The sequence below is a fragment of the Aspergillus uvarum genome (assembly GCF_003184745.1).
Source record: "Aspergillus uvarum CBS 121591 unplaced genomic scaffold BO82scaffold_49, whole genome shotgun sequence".
NCBI lineage: Eukaryota > Fungi > Ascomycota > Eurotiomycetes > Eurotiales > Aspergillaceae > Aspergillus > Aspergillus uvarum.
The window spans coordinates 217391-234719 of NW_020291346.1; the positions used below are offsets into that span (position 1 = coordinate 217391).

At 51.5% G+C, this 17329-nt stretch overlaps 8 protein-coding genes across 8 annotated transcripts; 4 read left to right on the forward strand and 4 right to left on the reverse strand.

Annotated features, from left to right (window-relative positions):
• Positions 1–44: 44 nt before the first annotated feature.
• BO82DRAFT_434440 (putative MFS transporter) lies at positions 45–2553 on the reverse strand (the record flags this gene model as incomplete). Its single annotated transcript, XM_025640945.1, has 11 exons — positions 45–407; positions 480–608; positions 667–856; positions 923–1008; positions 1078–1238; positions 1299–1405; positions 1456–1629; positions 1685–1902; positions 1960–2010; positions 2074–2158; positions 2218–2553. The coding sequence occupies 11 exons, from the start codon at positions 2551–2553 to the stop codon at positions 193–195; spliced, it is 1752 nt and encodes a 583-aa protein (XP_025489357.1). The 3' UTR covers positions 45–192.
• A 1358-nt stretch (positions 2554–3911) lies between these two features.
• On the reverse strand, positions 3912–5582 carry BO82DRAFT_139331 (aldo/keto reductase family protein). Its single transcript, XM_025630051.1, has 3 exons — positions 5400–5582; positions 4750–5340; positions 3912–4682 (listed from the first exon to the last, which is right to left on the reverse strand). The coding sequence occupies exons 2-3, from the start codon at positions 5282–5284 to the stop codon at positions 4165–4167; spliced, it is 1053 nt and encodes a 350-aa protein (XP_025489358.1). The 5' UTR covers positions 5285–5340; positions 5400–5582; the 3' UTR covers positions 3912–4164.
• Positions 5583–5653: 71 nt separating this feature from the next.
• On the forward strand, positions 5654–7117 carry BO82DRAFT_356755 (aspartate/glutamate racemase family protein). Its single transcript, XM_025635822.1, has one exon. The coding sequence runs from the start codon at positions 5916–5918 to the stop codon at positions 6795–6797; it is 882 nt and encodes a 293-aa protein (XP_025489359.1). The 5' UTR covers positions 5654–5915; the 3' UTR covers positions 6798–7117.
• Positions 7118–7239: 122 nt separating this feature from the next.
• On the forward strand, positions 7240–9446 carry BO82DRAFT_356756 (gamma-tubulin mipA). Its single transcript, XM_025635823.1, has 8 exons — positions 7240–7271; positions 7353–7393; positions 7496–7608; positions 7680–7733; positions 7815–7997; positions 8091–8294; positions 8372–8458; positions 8526–9446. The coding sequence occupies exons 1-8, from the start codon at positions 7264–7266 to the stop codon at positions 9201–9203; spliced, it is 1368 nt and encodes a 455-aa protein (XP_025489360.1). The 5' UTR covers positions 7240–7263; the 3' UTR covers positions 9204–9446.
• BO82DRAFT_356758 (uncharacterized protein) lies at positions 9426–9699 on the forward strand. Its single transcript, XM_025635824.1, has one exon. The coding sequence runs from the start codon at positions 9432–9434 to the stop codon at positions 9627–9629; it is 198 nt and encodes a 65-aa protein (XP_025489361.1). The 5' UTR covers positions 9426–9431; the 3' UTR covers positions 9630–9699.
• A 3224-nt stretch (positions 9700–12923) lies between these two features.
• BO82DRAFT_356760 (AN1-type zinc finger protein) lies at positions 12924–13895 on the forward strand. Its single transcript, XM_025635825.1, has one exon. The coding sequence runs from the start codon at positions 13326–13328 to the stop codon at positions 13542–13544; it is 219 nt and encodes a 72-aa protein (XP_025489362.1). The 5' UTR covers positions 12924–13325; the 3' UTR covers positions 13545–13895.
• A 469-nt stretch (positions 13896–14364) lies between these two features.
• BO82DRAFT_356762 (DUF1754 domain-containing protein) lies at positions 14365–15407 on the reverse strand. The gene is made up of 3 exons (XM_025635826.1): positions 14968–15407; positions 14621–14718; positions 14365–14491 (listed from the first exon to the last, which is right to left on the reverse strand). Exons 1-3 carry the CDS (start codon positions 15292–15294, stop codon positions 14470–14472), a joined length of 447 nt encoding a protein of 148 aa, XP_025489363.1. The 5' UTR covers positions 15295–15407; the 3' UTR covers positions 14365–14469.
• A 39-nt stretch (positions 15408–15446) lies between these two features.
• On the reverse strand, positions 15447–17134 carry BO82DRAFT_139434 (serine/threonine-protein phosphatase 2A activator). Its single transcript, XM_025630052.1, has one exon. It carries the CDS (start codon positions 17053–17055, stop codon positions 15781–15783), a length of 1275 nt encoding a protein of 424 aa, XP_025489364.1. The 5' UTR covers positions 17056–17134; the 3' UTR covers positions 15447–15780.
• Positions 17135–17329: the final 195 nt, after the last annotated feature.

A 17329-nucleotide genomic window follows, 5' to 3' on the forward strand; every position in this document is an offset into this window, starting at 1 on the left:
GCCGAATCGCCGGATTGGGTCTTCGGGCTTGTACTCCGTACACCTCAAGACAGAGTGCATACTGTCCATCTGAATTTATGATTGAGTAGGATTGTTATTACGGCACTCCGATGCCTCCTGCTTCCCACAGCTGTAGACTTGTACCATCCAAACCTCATAACATTGACCCATGTTGCAGTTCCTCCCCACATATCAATGCGCAAACCGGAAATCCATTCGCTTGTTTCCATCATCATTGGTCGTTGCGACATAGTCAAGCTTCTGCTCCTCGGTCATCAAGTTCCAACGCCGGTCTCGCTCATGATTCCGCAGCATGTAGTAAGCCTTAGTAGCAATGTAGAGTATGATGTTGACGCCCACAAGTATCAGAAGTACTCGGTTCCCTGTGATGTAGCGCGGTGCATCCCCTACGCACAACAAACGCATTCATAGTCAGTCAGGAATGCTTTCGAGATGTGTCACAAGTGATCGGCACTGACCATCGGTGTATATGTTTGAGGCTATGATGGCAGACAGCTGAACAGACATATTATAGATCGCAGCCGCAATGGCCCGAGTTCTCACGCTATTCGAGTTGCGAGAAATCCACCCCGCTTGGAGTGCGTGAGCTGCATAAATGATTGATCAGCAATTATAGTGATGTGTCGGCGGCGGACATGCACTCACCGCTCGGAAGGCTGAGAAAGAGGGTGAGGACAGTCCACACCACCCACTTGTTCGTCTGGCTGAGGTCCACCGCATTCATATAGATCAACATCGGCAGACTCCAGACCTGGGCTATGAGTCCCATCCATGATAGTGACTCAAAATACTCGCCCGCATACGTAAGAATGATTCGTGTGATGATCATGAAGACCTAGGGTAGCAGATCAGCATCCCACCACCGGTACTTTAACAATCAATCATTGGATCTCGCACGCACGCTGTATGGCATGGACAAAAGAATGGAGTTGAATGTATCAAACCCGAAGTCTTTCAGTTGCAGAGTGAAGTACTGCGAGACCGTTGCTGCTCACATTCTGTCAGCTTGGACTTTCTTTTGACAGGCGAAGTAAGGATCAAAGTAGGTTCACTCACTCCAGGGGGTCAAGAACATGATCCCGACAATGTACAGCGGCCACAGATCGAAATCGCTGAAGCTAAGCCATACCAGCTTCGCTGTTAAAGGCTGCCTATTGTGCATTGAGCCCTTACTTGGATCCTCGCGCAATATGCGATTGACCATGATAACTTCTTCTCTGTGAGGTAGCTAATTTAGTGCTCAGAGATCGCGCAAGCTTGGCGAGAGAACCACATACCGTTCTGTAAACCAGCCATCTTTACCTCGGGCCCAATTTGCAGTTTGAGTCGGTCCAGGAGGCAGGAAGATGAAGGACAAAAGTCCCAATGCTAGAGTGAAAAGACCCTGTATCCTATGAGTAACCGTCTTCGGTGGCTTGGGAGAACGTGACTGACATCAATCAAGAAAAGCCAGCGCCAGCCAGCTTGACCACCACGGCCTCCCAGATGCAAGATTCCGTATGCCAGGAGGGCCGCCAGTATGTCGGCCAGCGAAGAAGCTGAGTACCAAAATCCAAGACGTATGGACAACTCGTGGTGCTTATAGAAGTATGACAGGTAAAGTAACATCTAGAACCGGTCAGAACGACTAGCTCGAACCTAGCCATCTTTCAAAATCACTTACCGTGGGTGTGAATCCTCCCGACAAGATACCAATCAAAGCCCTGGTTACTAGAAAAGACGTCCTGCCAGACAGCCAAAACTGACAAGTAGCGACGATAGACCACGATATCATCTGAATCGGAATCCAGCGATCTGCACCGATCTTCTTGCCGATAATTTGCGCCGGTATCTCACTCAGCATATAGCACAACCTATACACCGTATTTCCCAGGTTGTAATCTACCTCGGGCAGGAGCAGTCAGTACAGCGGCGTGGTGTGAATTGGTGCTCACTGACCATCGCGGCTAAGATTCAGGTCGCTCAGAAAGTTATCCGCGTTGGCTTGCTCTAGTACAGTCAGAAACGAGTCGACAAACAGTGTCCAAGCTATATCAGGGCGGCGGTACACACGGATATTGGATCTGTCAAGTTCCAGCGCTGTGATCATCACACAAGCCCATAGGATGATGCGGATATCGAGCTTCTTGACCACACTCTGCACCAGAGTTAGCTTCCAACACCATCCCATACTTTCGACTTCCTAGGTGGAGATACATCTTCTTCGCCTCTCGTCCATCGTGCTGCCGGGTCGAACCGATGTATATTTTCCCAATCTGGCCGTGGCTTGTACTCCTCCGCTAGGTCTGGGTCGTCGAAGACTGACGGTTGCGTCGCGATAGCGTTTGGGTTGTAGTTCTTGGACCGTTGAAACCAAAAGCGCTGAGACTCAACCGCATCATCACAAAGCTGCTCATCGCCAAGAGATGCTGTAGGCCTCTCCGTCACGCTGACCGTAGCTTTTTTCTCGACGTCCGATGTAAGCGTTGTGGAGGAGAGCACTGTTAGGCTCTGCTTGCGTGCAGCAGCTGAGCGAGCAATGACCAGCGACATGATTTATCCGGGGTGCCCGAATAGGCTTGAGACTTGGATCAAAACCCGGAGTCAATCTTGACCCGCCCTGACCAGGTCAATCACAAATTTAAGTAGTTTTTTTTCTTTGGTCCTCCATTACGGCCAAGCGGCAGGTAAGGGGACTATTGTCAAGCCACCCACATGGTTTTTTTCTTCTCGCCCCGTGTCCCGGTAGCAGACATCAGTGTGACCACGGGATCTAGATCCCAGCTTAGATGCGGCTCTTCCAGCGCTTGAGGTGTTTTCAACTGAGACCATGGACCTGGAGAGCTGCGGGCCCCTTGATGCAGTCTTCCTTGGGCTGTCGAGACTCGTTTGCGTTCGGCGCTTGCCGGTAGTTCGTGCTGCATAGTAGCAAGGTATCACGGCAGCACGAGCGCCAGGACCTATTCGCGCAAGCAATGGAAACAATCTTTGTCAAGAGAGAGGGAGCCAGCTTTGCCTTCCTCGAATTCCTCTGAGTCTGGCTCCTTTGGGGTTTGTTCGACTGATTAGAGTTTTGTGACAAAATCCTGTAGTCGAGTGCTGCTGGCAAGCCGGATAAGAAGTATGTACAGTATCTTCATGGAATGGTCACGCAAGGAAGTGATAAGCGCATTGTCCAGGAGTTATTTGCGACGGGACTGAATAATGGGGATTCTTGAGGCCGTGATTGAGAAATGTGGCGGAGGTGCTGTCAGACGCCCTTCCCCAGATTAGTCTTGGAACATGGGCCTAGATTCATGTAAGGGACTGACCTGAGGCTACAGCAGATTCGGGCCATGTAGTATGCGAGGATCGACTCCTGATAGCTCAGAATAGGAGTCTAGTCGTGTACGATGAACAGAGAGTTCGCCCAACTATAGCGGATTTTGAGGGAATCTTGTTCCAGTTGATAACGGAAATAACCGTGATGCTGCACGTAGTCGCTTTTGCTGGACTTGACGTGGAAAGAAACTTGTATAGAAATCACGGAGCTATAATGCTTCGCATTCAAAACATCAGACGGCGTCTGTTTCCGAATATGCTCCTCAGCCTATCGGCTATATGCAACACCGACCGAGCTGCAGCATGGGTGGTGGGTGGAATGCCATCGATGCTCTAGACCCTCCAAGGGTTGCTGTTCATGTGATCCTCCATCTATCTACTCCGTACTCCGTAACAACAGTCGCATCCCATCTTTTGATGCTCGATTGACTCGTGATGACCTGCTTCACCAGCCTACAGTAACTCATTCCGATTTGACTCCGTGCTGCATGCCTTCCGCCACTTTTACTACCAGCCAACTCCCATACCAAGGTATCACTGCCAATTCGGCCACCCTCCTTTTCCCTTCTTTAACCTCTTGCGAGGTTGCGCGTTTTCTTGTTATGCCTGTATCACATGTGAGTTATAAATCGAGCCACAAAGCTTGGCAATTTCAGGTTTCCAGTTCCTTATCAAAGATTTCTGTGCTCATAACGTCCCCGGCTTCGGTTCCTTTTTTTGTTTCAGAAATGTAGGAAAGGTTATGACAACCAGGTTGCGATTGGATGGAGTGATTTCATGTATTGAGACTCATTGATATTATCTTCATCTTGTTCCGTTAACTTGTTATCACTCGCACCACACTTAGGCCCTTGCCTTCGACTTGAACAATGCTTCCTTCGTATCATACGTGTACTTCAGGTCAAGGTGCCAATAATCCGGCGCCGTGGGCTTCGCAATCAGCCATGCCTTGTCCAGGGCCTCCACCACATCCTCGGGCAGTGGGCCCTTCTGGATGTCTCTGAGATTGTTCTCTAGCTGTGTGATGCTGCTCACACCGACGATAATGCCGTCTCGACCACCCTCCTTGATGTTCAAAAGAGAGTGATGGCGAATCCAGCGGAACGCAATTTCAGGCAATGTCAGGCCGTGCTTCTCTGCGACAGGCTCGATAACCCGCAGGGCATCAAAGGTCGCGTCCTTGAAGTAGCGATTGCGATACAACGTGCCAATGGAAGACTTGTCGCTGTATCTGCCGTCTTCGGGAATATCCTGGGTCTTTTGCTTTCCAGACAGGATTCCACCAGCAAGCGGATTGTACACCACAATGTCGATGCCATACCGCTTGCAAGCATGGACCAATTCGGTTTCTATGGACCGAGCTGTGATAAGGCACGTCAGTATCATGGGGTAGTATCAAATGTTCAGAAACCCGAGCAAGCGACTCACTAATAGCATTGTACATGGCCTGGTAGATGGTCGGTCGTACCCAGCCTCTCTCGTTGCAGACTGTCACGATCTCTGCGACCTCGAAGGCAGTGAAGTTACTCAAGCCGAGCTCGACGAATTTTCCCTCCTTGTGCAATTGATTGACAGCCTCCAGGGTTTCCGTAAAGGGGACCGAGCGGTCGGCGGCATGAAGGTAGAAGATGTCCACGCAGTCGGTGCCCAGGTTCTGTAGAGAGAGCTCGAGTTTCTCACGAATGACGTGTGGCTTGTGGTAGCCCGGCTGCCCGGGGTACCACTTGGTGGCCAAGGTCAACCCACGCTCCTTCCACTTCGTCTGAGCAGTGAAGGCTTCCTGCTGCCCGGCGACATATGTGCGCGCGGTGTCAACCTCATTGAAGCCTTGCTGTTGCAAAAGGTCGAGACACTTGTTGAACTCATCGACTGAGGTGATACGAGCCCCTGCAGACTCATCCGGACCAAATGTCATCAACCCAAGGATGACCCTGGGTAAGGGGTTCTGTGCGATGAGAGGCATGATGGAATATACGGCGAATAGCTCAGCGTTCAACACCTGGGCGGGGTACAGTAGAGCTAGGAGCAAGTTAGCTTGTGCCGGGATTCACAATGGGCGATGTTGCTCAATGTAATACCTGGAATGCAATGTCTGGGAATTAGGAAATTTATCGAAGAATGATAGAGACTGGTTCTCGTCGAGAAAGGATGAATTATGAAGGAAATACAATGAAAGCAGGTGTCAGGGAGATCAGAGCTGTATTTGTCACCTTCCCCGCCATAGTTGACTGACTAGTTGAGTATGGCGCAACCCACACCCCGCCCGTCCGACGGCATCACCGATCATCGAGCAATCGTATATCTCCTCGTCGATCGGCAGCGGCTACCATAATTTTGGAGTCAGTACCAACATCTTGACTGGCTTGTTCATCATTGTATACTTTGTTTATAGTATGTGAAGCATATTTGATGATGACTTGGTTCCCTCTCTTTGGGTTACCAGCTTCTACTGTTGGGCAACAATTACTAACAAATCCGCTATCGGCATCTGGTGAACTCTGATGAGCTTGACTCATCAACATACTTTGTCCATACCATCATTGTATCTGCGCCCGACCTCTGATCTCATTTTTGCCACACTGCTTTTCTACAAGATGAGCGCCCCAAGCAAGGACACATGCTCGATACTGGTTATCAATCCGAATACCTCGTCGCATATGACCAATGCGCTAATTCCTCTCTTGGATAATCTCGGACACGGAGGTACTCAGTTCGACTACTTCACAGCCCCGGTGTCAGAAACCGTCACTCTTCCGGACGGCCGCACGGTGGAGGGGGTGCCCAGCATTGACTCGGGCGAGGACTCGGTGAAGTCAGCTCTCTACTGCATGCCGTTCCTGGAGCGCATCATTTCCGAATATGACGGCTTTATCGTATGTTGCTTCTCAGCTCACCCTCTCGTGGGGATGTTAAAGGAAAAGGTGCGCAAGATCGAGGAATCACACACCTCCATCGTGCCATCGGAGCAGAAAGTGAAGCGAAAGTACGTGACGGGCATCTTTGAAGCTGGAGTGCTAGCTTCGCTGGCCGTGGTCAGCTCGTTTCAGTACGCATCGGGGCCGGGCTTCCACAAGTCCCTGTCGCCGGAAACTTTCGGCATCATCTCCACCGGCAAGATCTGGGAGACGGAGCTTAGCAGCGCCGTTGCTGACATGCTCGGCCATTCGAGCGACGGCAGCATTAGTCACTTTGCTGGGGTTGAGACTACAGGGCTGACCGCCGTTGAGCTGCACACTACCCCTCCCCAAGAAGTGAGACGACGGCTTGTCGAAGCAACTGAGCGACTTCTTAAAGGTTCGCAACGTCCCGTGGGCGCGATCTGCATGGGTTGCGCCGGTATGGTAGGCATGGAAGAGGCGGTCCGAGAAGGGTGTGTGAGAGCATATGGTCGGCAGAAGGGCTGTCAAGTGAGAATCATTGACGGGGTTGCTGCCGGGGCTGGGATGCTTGTGACGGCTTGCAAAGTCGGTTATTGAACCAAATCCGCATTTGATCTCCTTTGTATATACCGAGACATCGCTGCTCTGGGTAGGCCAGGGTGGCGTAGAGGCTCTGAATGAGCCTGCTGCTGGATTAGAACCGCAGCGGTTTGGCCTTTCGTCAAATATTACGGCCATTCCGCGCAAGTTCTCTAAGCTTCGATGAGAGCGCAAATCAGTAGTGCGGAACAATGCGTGTAATTCCCATCCGCTCGTGAAGATTGTGTAAGCTGAGCAAAGCAATTCATTTTCTCATGTGTAATATTCTCCAAACAAAATGTGTTGGAAGGGACATGTTGCGCTCAAGTCTAGACAAGTTCATTGTTGTAGAAGCTGCCTGCTGATAGCAGTTTCGGCCTGAGGCCGCCACCCCTAACCTAGATTGAAAGCTGGAAGTTTCCCCGCGGAACGCGCTACGCGTGGGCCAAAAACCCACGACTACTGACTGTGGTCAAGCAGAAAGATGCCCAGGTATGTGCCACAATCTCGCTTCTCTTGTAATCAGTCTCAGGCCCTCTATCTGCTCATTCACGTTGCTAATCTCGAGATCAGAGAAATAATCACAATCCAAGCCGGCCAGTGCGGCAACAATGGTACCTAGTCCTGCTCCAACACTATTTCTTATCGCAACCACAATAGCTTCCAAGATTGTGCTTCTTTGCTCGAGAGCTGCTACTGACTGGCATGTCACTTAGTCGGCTCGCAATTCTGGCAGCAGCTCTGTCTCGAACACGGAATAAGTCAAGATGGCAATTTAGAAGATTTCGCAACTGAAGGCGGCGACCGTAAGGATGTCTTCTTCTACCAGGTACGCCCGCATATTTCACAGCTTCGGCCCCTCGATAAACAAATCTAACTAACAACCTCTTCTTTTCTTAGAGTGATGATACCCGGTATATCCCTAGAGCGATCCTTCTGGATCTTGAGCCCAGAGTACGAACCCCTCCCTCGGCAGCAAACAATCGACACGCCTGTATTAGCGCACTGAATCATGAGCTCATGCTTCCCAAACAGGTCCTTAATGCTATTCAAACCGGTCCCTACCGAAATATTTACAACCCCGAGAACTTCTTTATCGGACAGCAGGGCATTGGCGCGGGCAATAACTGGGGCGCTGGTTACTCTGCGGGTGAAGTTGTCCAGGAAGAGATCTTCGACATGATCGATCGAGAAGCGGATGGCAGCGATTCACTTGAGGTATGGCTCATGGCTCTTGAGGAGCAGATACACAGACAGGGCACTTTGATCATACCTCACTCGAGTCATGGGGCTGACATCGCACTCTACTAGGGATTCATGTTCTTGCATTCGATCGCAGGAGGCACAGGCTCTGGTCTGGGCAGCTTCATCCTTGAGCGGATGAACGACCGATTCCCCAAGAAACTAATGCAGACTTACTCTGTATTTCCCGATACCCACTCTGTGGACGTGGTCGTCAACCCATACAACAGTCTGCTCACCATGCGGCGGTTGACGCAAAATGCCGACTCTGTTGTAAGACCTCCTGGAATCCTACGTATCCTGCCAGGTCGTTCTCGGTACAAGCTAAAACGATTGTCTCTCATATTTAGGTTGTGCTGGACAATGGCGCTCTCTCAAGAATCGTTGCCGACAGACTCCATGTGCAAGAACCGTCATTCCAACAAACAAATCAGCTAGTATGATCCTCATGCGCAGACAACAGAAGCAAAGGAAGCGGACGGGTCCCTAACACTATCTTTCTAGGTATCCACTGTGATGTCCGCCTCCACCACCACCCTCCGTTACCCCGGCTACATGCACAACGACCTGGTTGGGATCATCGCTTCCCTGATACCCACGCCCCGCAGCCACTTCCTCATCACCTCCTACACCCCCTTCACCGGCGACAACATCGAGCAGGCCAAGACGATCCGGAAGACGACCGTCCTGGACGTGATGCGCAGACTTCTGCAGCCCAAGAACCGCATGGTGTCGATCAACCCCAGCAAATCCAGCTGCTACATCAGCATCCTCAACATCATCCGGGGCGAAGCCGACCCGACCGACGTCCACAAGTCGCTGCTCCGCATCCGCGAGCGGCGCCTGGCGTCGTTCATCCCGTGGGGCCCCGCCAGCATCCAGGTGGCCTTGACGAAGAAATCGCCGTACATCCAGGACACACACCGCGTCAGCGGTCTGATGCTGGCCAACCACACCTCGGTCGCTACTTTGTTCAAGCGGATCGTGCAGCAGTACGACCGCCTGCGTAAGCGGAACGCCTTCTTAGAGCAATACAAGAAGCAGAGCCCCTTCTCGGATGGTCTGGGGGAGTTCGATGAGGCCCGCGCTGTGGTTATGGACCTGGTTGGGGAGTACGAGGCGGCCGAGGGTGAGGATTACCTGGATCCAGATGCTGGGAAAGATAAAGAGCTTGGAATCTGATGTGTAAACGAACGCCCTTTTGTTCTATTCCTGTTTGCATGTTGAATCTTTTGTGTGTGTGTGTGTGTGTGTGTGTGTGTGTCTCTGCGTTTGGACATTCCTCTGATGTGGTTCCTTTTGTTTAATGACTGACTACCAAGGGTTGACTGGTGTATATCAAGCGGCGAAGGCGTTTCTCAAATTCATCGTTGTTTTCATTTTTCTGATAAAAAAAAATAACACCTTAAAATGAATACGGCGGCCTTCCTGATCTGCTACATGAGTTCGAGCTTCCCCACCATAATCGGGACAGTGGGGTTAGGCTTGAATAGGACGGACACCTGGACAGCCAGGTGTCGGACATCGGTAACAGTTACACGACGGATTTACCGGGGAGGTGTGGTAACTACTATCTGCCAGGGTAAGCGATCAGGCCAGGGGGGGTGATGGATCGATGGGTTCAGGTTGGGTTTAAAGCCCACAAGCCCACAGGAAGCAACGCGCAGCCAGCCTGCACTTTGCTTTGTGCAAGCGCAAGCAGGGCGCTGGTCCGGTAGTGGTAGGCCTTCCCCGCCCAATCTAGCGGCGAGAGGGTCCGTCCACGCGCAGGGGAGCCCCGCCCGCCCATTAACTCAGAGTAATGTACTCAGGGCTAGGCTGTAAATACAAGATCTTTCCCGAGCGTTGCAGGGGTGGCTGAATTTTTTGGTGAAAGGGGTTTTTTTATTTTTTGGCCTTGCCTGGCCTTGTCGGTCAACAGTAGGCCCCAACTACCACTTTTCGCGTCGATGGGGATGTTCGCTTGTTATCTTCGGAGGGTGCAGTTCTACCTTCACCCTTGTGCATGTTACTGTCAATATAGCCCGGGGGAGGGGGGAAGGGGGGAAGGGGGAGGCGATTTGCGAATTGTAGGACCAAGTGTCGAGCAGAGTATAAACTGGTCGAGGTGGTTGTGACAGACGATGCATTGACGTGTATGTAAGGAAAGGGAACCGAACTCAACATCGCACGCACATCATTTGCTGTTGGCGGAAGGGTTGGTCGTGCGGACGGAAAGGTCTACCGTCTATCCCCGGCCTTGAAAGATACAAAGTAGGTAGGCATAAAAGGAGATTCCTGCCCAAGAGGTGTGGGTACGGGTGTGGGTTTGGAAGGGGGAAGCTTAGAGCTGGATGGTCGGGGAAAGAAAGTATGGGGTAACAGTACAGTGCAGTGCAGGTGGTCTTGATCACCCCAACATAGCTTAATCATCCTTTCTCCGCCCTGGACAAAAAGTGAAGAGAAGATGGGGGAGGGGGGTGAGGGGGGTGAGGGGATGAAGATACCCGGTACTATCATGCAAACGCTCCTATGTAGGAAGACGATTGTCTGACAGTAAGCAGCAATTAATGGTGGTGGGAACAATTCAATGCACCAGGGTTCTCAGGATATCGGCTAGTCCAGAGTCGGGCTCGCAATGGGAACGTAGCACCTATTGAGAAGGGACAACAGATGGTGCAGAGGGGGCGGTCCATAAATAAAAGGAGAGGGTTGGTACATCATTGCCGTGCACCCTTCACTTTGGGGTACATGAATCCACCCACCTCTCTGTAGGTATGTCGCTGCATGGACGTTGTGTCTCATGGGTGCCAGGCAGTAAGTAAGGTAGCACTACCAGATGAGCTGCAACAGGAAGGGTGCATGCATGGGAGCACCACTGCCTTTGCCTTTGCCTTTGCCTTGCGCATTGCCCACCAATCCCAAGAGCTTCAAGGATATGTTCCATTCTCTCTTGTCGTCCGAGCCAACATCAAGATTCTGATGTGGGTTACCGTCACACATACCAGTGCACTGCGGGTGTGCCTGGCTCTGAGGTCATGGACCCGAAGATATCGAGCAAGTTCGCAGTCCGTACGGCATGTCGTCTCTTTCACGTGACTGGATTGGCTGATCGGCCATTGTACGAGTAACTAACCATAAGCGAGGTGTGTAGATCAGCGCAAGATCTAAATGTTCAAGGGTTGGGGAGAGAAAAGGAGTTGTTGGCGCGGTGGTGCTACTTCGGAAGCAGCTACACCTCTGGCGTGCACAGACTTCGGCCACAAGCCCGGGGGAACAGCGCCCCCTCCTCCCTCGCCTCAGCCCCTAGTCATATTAATGGGCTCAGAGCGGGTTGTTTTGTGACAAGAGGATGAAGCGAAGGTGCCTGGCTGTTGCGACCAGGATTATATGCAGCCGTTGAGACCGGTCGCTTTCTCAATAGGAAAGAGGAAGAGTATGTGCTGTACTAGGTACATACTGTAGACACCTAGGACTCGGCTGGAGCTACGGAGTAGGAGCTAACCGACTCAATTGACTTACCATGAACTCGGCATACTAACTTTATCGTGACTATGTGCAGCCGATTGCGCCATGGATGGCGACATGCTATATGCCATGCCATGCCATGCCATGCTATGCTTGAGAGCAAACTACATATAGTCCTCAGGATTGTGGCCGGCAGATTAGGGATGCTCTGGATGGGCAGTAATTCAACTTGAGTGGTGTTGGGAGAAATGGGGTACAGTATACGGAGTACTCATGCCTTGTCGACACCCGAGGGTGGACACGTATGAGCGGATGAGGTGTAAAGCGATATGCCAGCCCAGATGTCGTGTATGTCACCCTTTTTTGTCGTCCATCGACCTTAAGTTAGACTTTTCTTTTACCCATTCTTCGTCACCTGTTTCGTTTGCCGCCCGGTCGGTTGGTCGGTCGGTCTGAAGAAAGAGCAATTCAAATTATATGGAATCAGGGAAAAGAAAAGGTGAGTGAGAAAAACGGTACCGAAGAAAGCCTCGTGCGCATCCGGCAAAGGCAAGACGGTTGGGAGCATTTGCCTCGCCCCGATGCAGTAGTAATCTGACATGGCCGGGAGACGGACGGAGAGAAAGAACGAAAGAAGGGCAGAAGGCCCGGAATCCTTCTTTAGTAAAGAAACCTAGAAGCTTCTGGCTCCACTTACCTGATTTGCCTCCACCCGGCCTTGTCGTCCGTTCCAGTCGGAGCCAGCCCTGAGATGAGAGAGGAGTGAGGAGCGAGGAGAGTCTTGAATCTCAGTCTCAGTCTGTCTAGACTGTCAAGAAGTCGGTCAGTGTGATGAGTAGCAGTGGTGTAGTCAAACAATAATGTCAGTAAGTTAGTGTCAGTAGTCAGTATCTAGACTAATCGGATGCGCCTAAAATTAAGGAAAGGGCGACGAATCCCCGTCCCGATCGATACTTAGTGAAATCCTATTAACAACTAAACAGGAAATAATACTTAAGGCTTAAGGTAAAGATAGTACACATAGGTGAGTGCTGGGTGGATGTTACGCCTATGCCTAACAAACTAACTCACTAACTAACCACGCCTACTCCTCATCTCTGCCTCCTCCTTCTCCTCTTTCTCCCTCAGGCTGGATCAGCGCATTGCACCTCCATTATTAAGTTAATTCAATTATTCAGTTAGTTAACTTAGTTAGTTATTGTTATTGAGTGACTCAGCAGGTCATTCATACCTTCCGATTTACCCCCTCTGACCACTCCTCCCTCCCTCCCTCCCTCCCCAACCCGATTTCGCAATCACATCCGTTCCCCTACCCGATTTATAAATTGACTTTGCGCTGCAGTTTCGCCGCTGCCACCTACTGATTCATTTATAACCCTCTTTCGCTGCCTCTGTGTCCTTTTCCTCTTTTCCACACCACTTTCAACCGTGACTCTGCCTCACCTCCTTCCACCCTCTTCCTCCACCTACCTTGCTGTTCCCCGTCCCTACTACTACGGTCTCGCTTTCAATTCAGCCACATCTGTCTGCTCCGGTGCTTATATAAAGACCGCCCTTCTTATCTACTACTCCTTATCTACCAACGCCCCGGGACTCTCCTAACAGCTCTCTCCACCGACCAACTATCTCCACGTCGCCCTTTTTTTTCTTCTACAGGAGGCAGTACTGCTCTTCATCCTGAGGCTTCAGCTTGCATCCAAGTTCTTGCCAACCACCGCACCACGCCCACGGTTAACACCCGCGCCCCTTCCCCAACCAGCGCCAATTTGCACGCCGCATACGCAAGCGCTTATCGGCTGTTCCTACTCCGGTGACTCCTCTTGACTCCGCCCCGTTTCTCGCCACCCTTATTCCATCATGGCGCCCCGCAAGCCTCGCTGCAACTTCAAGGAGTGCAAGGAAGCCGCCCAACGCATTGTCGGCGATTGCAGCTTCTGCAGTGGTCACTACTGCTCCAAGCACCGCATGCTGGAAGCTCACTCCTGTACCGGCCTGGAGGACTGCAAGAAGGAGTCGCATGCCCGCAATGCCGATAAGCTGAACAGCGAGCGCACCCACGTCATCAAGGGCGTATGAGGTTTTCGCCCGGCACCACGCCATTACCTCATTAATCACATTCCTCTTCATTTCCCGTTGCATCGTCATATATCGATTAGCACGGTGTTTTCTCGTCTCTTCAGCCATACTATTTATTGCAAGGCGGAGTTTTTTTATTTTTCTGTCTAATTCACATCACATTGGCTGGGGCTCGCCGCAGTTACTGCACGGACAGTTTCGCACCCTGGTGGTTTATAAGCAAGGCTTGGGGGAGTTCTGCACAGATTTTTGTCCTCTTATCATCTGTGATATTGTACGCTTGGCGTTGAGACTACCTCTGGAGTTGTGAATGATTACTTCTTTTTCCTCTTGATTCAATGCTCATCGCAGGCTGTGGCAGCTATGCCCGTCCATAGGCCTCCAGAAGGTGGTTGAATGCGTCCTTAGACAGCTTGATCTATTTTTTGTTTCCCCGCTTGGATAGAATTGATATCTCCTAGCAAACGTGAGTCTCCATTTGAAAGACGGCATCGTCACGTACTCCGTAGGCATTCTCCGTATATCACCCCTCAAGCAAGCTTGAATGAGTACGCAAGTGATCGGCGTTGGAGCATGGACGTGGTAGTGTGGTCTTGTGCCAGCTCAGTAGCCCCGTCAGGTACCTACCTCGTCTGCCCCAGCCAGTGAGCGTGCACAACGTAGCACTCGTCATATGACAGGCAACCTTGGTGCTTGATAAGGTACGCTGTTCAAGCTTCGACCCCCATCAACTGTGCTGAGAGCACCGCGAGGTTTAGTAGTTGCCTTGCTAGGAGGTGTCGTGGAATCTAAATCACAATCTGACAAGAAAAAAGAAAAAGCCTCCATAAGAAATTCTGTACATAGTACTGTAAACCGAGTGTTGTTAAGAACAAACCAAAAAAAACACATAATACATAACCCAAACCCCCATTCTTGCAGCAGTCTAACCGGGTCCAATCTTGGGCCTGTATAGCGCAGGGTCAGAGATATGTTAGTAGCCGCGTCGAGCAAAGTGAAGAAAAAGGCAAAGAGGGCAGGCAGGCAACCATGGCAAGCCGTGTGGGGGCAATTGGAGGAAAGAGGAAATCACGTACATATCGTGGTGTTCGCTCAATCGACTGAGGTACTTGTTGAGCTCCTCCACGCGCTCCTTGTGAGTTTTGACCCCGTCCCGTTTCAGGCGTTCTTGCAGCTGTAGTGTGTGAGAGGGAGGTGGAGTTAGTTGGTAGTCCCAGGGGGGTTTTTTTTGGTTATTTGTGGTTGATTGTTGTTGCTCTGTTGTATGGGGGTGGTTTGCGACTTTGGGGGTTCCTTGGGTTGAGGCAGCTACCATTGAGGGTAGATTGGGGGAGGGGGTAATAAATCAAAATGAGGTAAGGGTTGGTGCAATACAAGAAGATTGATTGATGGTAATATGCGAACAGGGAAAGAAAAAACTTACCCTCCTCTTCCTCATCTCCTCATGCCTCCTCTCCGCCTCGGTCTTGCCAGCGGAGCCAACGTCCGGTGATGATTCCTCGGGATGATCAGCCTCATCGTCGGGTGCACGAGACGTATCTCTTGGCGTGGTGGTTTCGTTTTTGTCTGGTTGTTGTTGTTGTTGCTGCTGCTCTGCGTCCGCATCAGGAGAAGCCTTCGTGGGCTCTTTTTCCGTTTCCTTTTGCTTCTTCTTCTTTTTCTTCTTCTCTACTCGGCCATCGGCGATCTTGGAGCCCTTCAGCTTGAGCTTACCGCCTCCGCCGGGCGTCGAATACTCGTCGGCCGGCATGGGAGAGGCTTGTCTGGTTGATTGGGATTGGATTTTTTCAGGGGGCGTGTTCAGCTTTGAAACATGATTCGGTTTGGGTGGTTCGAGAAATTTCCCCGATGGTTTGGTTGAGGGTTGCGAATTAAAATAACTTAACTTGGTAGATAATCGAGAGGTGATTAGCTGGGGTGGGTTTGCCTTGCCGCTTTAGATTCGAGTCAGGTGATCATACGTAAAGAAGTAACCCAAGAATCCGGCAACGAAGGCTAGGGCCTATGGTTCATTGTTACCAACTATTCAGTGGGTATAGTGACTTGAGGCTACTGATGATAAATGGTCCTATGATTCGAAAAGCGATATGGTTAAATGCCATCAGTGGCGCGATGTTCATTATTGTCAGGCTATGTTCTATGCTTTTTGACGTTTCATGCTATTGATATCGTAATGTTATCTCCTAGTTGTCCCTCTAGGGCCATGGTTCGTGCTCTGTGGTATGGAACTTGGGTTTCAATCGAAAGGAATCGGGCGTAGCCCTGACCCCCCCCCTCGTTTCCGCATCTCGGCTCCCGCAGCAACCGTGCTGGGGACCTTGATGCCACAGCAGTCGCCGAACCAATCCAGGTGATTGCTGTGATCATGGCCAGGGCCATGATCGTGCTCGTGCTCGTGTTCGTGCTCCTCGCTCTCCATGTCATCGGTGACCTCCGTCATCCCAGGCGCAGCGGGCAGTAGGCTGCCGAAAAGGAAGTGTTGCATGATGGGCAGCTTGCCCAGAACTTCCTTGACAAACATCTTCTTCATGCCGCCTTCGATCTTGCTCCAGTTCTTGGCCCCCGAGATGTCATCCAGCATGGGACTGTGCCAGCGCAGCCCTTTCACGGTTTTCACGCTGTCGACCCACCGCACCTGATCCAGGTAGATGAAATTGTCGCTTTCCTCCTCGAGCACCGCCATGTTGTGGATCGACAACGGGGTGATGTAGGGATGGGCCACGAGCTGCGAGGCGCCGAACAGGAACGGCAGGAAGTGGTAATCATCCAGACCCCAGACCCCGTGGGAGCCGGCTGGCTCGAGATAGTATGTGGTTTGAATGTCGCGCATCAACCGCATGTAACTCACGTACACGTGGAAGACGATCGCAGGGAAGTCGGATTTCGAGAACAGGTGCACCTGGCGGAGACATAGTAGCCACATCATGAAGTTCAGCTCATGGCCTGAGCCATAATCTAGTCGATCCCGCGACCCTAAGGAGTTTATAAGGTATGTAGATGCCTCTTCGAGAAGGGCCGGGTCCTCGAATCCGAAGATGTCTCGATGCCATGCCTCGCTCTGTCTCGCGACATCGTCGAACAGATCGCGGAAAGCAGGGTTGCCAAAGCGCGAGCCGTTCTGGTCGAGGGAAGGGTGGCGTTCAAGAAGTGAGCGTATTTGGTCGACCACGGACTGTACTTTGGTGATGGTGGGAGAAGGCTTGCTAGCTTCGGTCGTCGCCCGCCCTCGTACGGAATCAGAAAGTCCGAAGATGAAACCGAGGATCAAGTTGTATGTAGGGGAGGAGAGGAAGAGTGCGTGATCATTTCGTGATAAGATTCGACGGACGGGCCGAGTATACTGGTGGGAGGTGAGGTCGGGAGGGTTAGGTAGAGGCGGGGTGACTGGTGCGGGCTCTTTGGAGGGTGCTGTGCTCGACTTGTTCTTGCTCGCTCGGAGCTCTGAAAGCTTCTTGGACAGATCAATCTTGGGCTTGGGTGCCAGATTCGGCACGGAGACCTCTGAGGCCATTGTGAGATGGCAGGTAAAAAAGGCCAAGAAGAACGACGATACTAATGAATGGTGCACTTGGGAAGGTGACGGTCATCTGCCACCGCCCGCATACGATGGCTATGTGGAAGAGACCGGTCACGTGGCAGAATCATACCGCCTTTTCTGATCGTTTGACAGAGGCTGGGCCGATGACGCTTTCCCCAAAGGAAGATTAGTGCTGTCGGAGAGGATCACCATGTGATCGACAAAGCCCATTCGGTCCCTTGAGGTAAGAGCCAGCTATTCCGCTTCA

Coding starts and splice junctions, on each gene's coding strand:
- BO82DRAFT_356762 (XM_025635826.1), bottom strand. CDS start 15,294: ATGCCGGCCGACGAGTATTCGACGCCCGGCGGAGGCGGTAAGCTCAAG. Junction 14,719..14,967: donor AGGAGATGAGGAAGAGGAGG/GTAAGTTTTTTC, acceptor CACACACTACAG/CTGCAAGAACGCCTGAAACG. Junction 14,492..14,620: donor TTGAGCGAACACCACGATAT/GTACGTGATTTC, acceptor TGCGCTATACAG/GCCCAAGATTGGACCCGGTT.
- BO82DRAFT_356755 (XM_025635822.1), top strand. CDS start 5,916: ATGAGCGCCCCAAGCAAGGACACATGCTCGATACTGGTTATCAATCCG.
- BO82DRAFT_356760 (XM_025635825.1), top strand. CDS start 13,326: ATGGCGCCCCGCAAGCCTCGCTGCAACTTCAAGGAGTGCAAGGAAGCC.
- BO82DRAFT_356756 (XM_025635823.1), top strand. Junction 7,609..7,679: donor AGGATGTCTTCTTCTACCAG/GTACGCCCGCAT, acceptor TTCTTTTCTTAG/AGTGATGATACCCGGTATAT. Junction 7,998..8,090: donor ATGGCAGCGATTCACTTGAG/GTATGGCTCATG, acceptor GCACTCTACTAG/GGATTCATGTTCTTGCATTC.
- BO82DRAFT_139434 (XM_025630052.1), bottom strand. CDS start 17,055: ATGGCCTCAGAGGTCTCCGTGCCGAATCTGGCACCCAAGCCCAAGATT.
- BO82DRAFT_139331 (XM_025630051.1), bottom strand. CDS start 5,284: ATGCCTCTCATCGCACAGAACCCCTTACCCAGGGTCATCCTTGGGTTG. Junction 4,683..4,749: donor GGCCATGTACAATGCTATTA/GTGAGTCGCTTG, acceptor GCCTTATCACAG/CTCGGTCCATAGAAACCGAA.
- BO82DRAFT_356758 (XM_025635824.1), top strand. CDS start 9,432: ATGAATACGGCGGCCTTCCTGATCTGCTACATGAGTTCGAGCTTCCCC.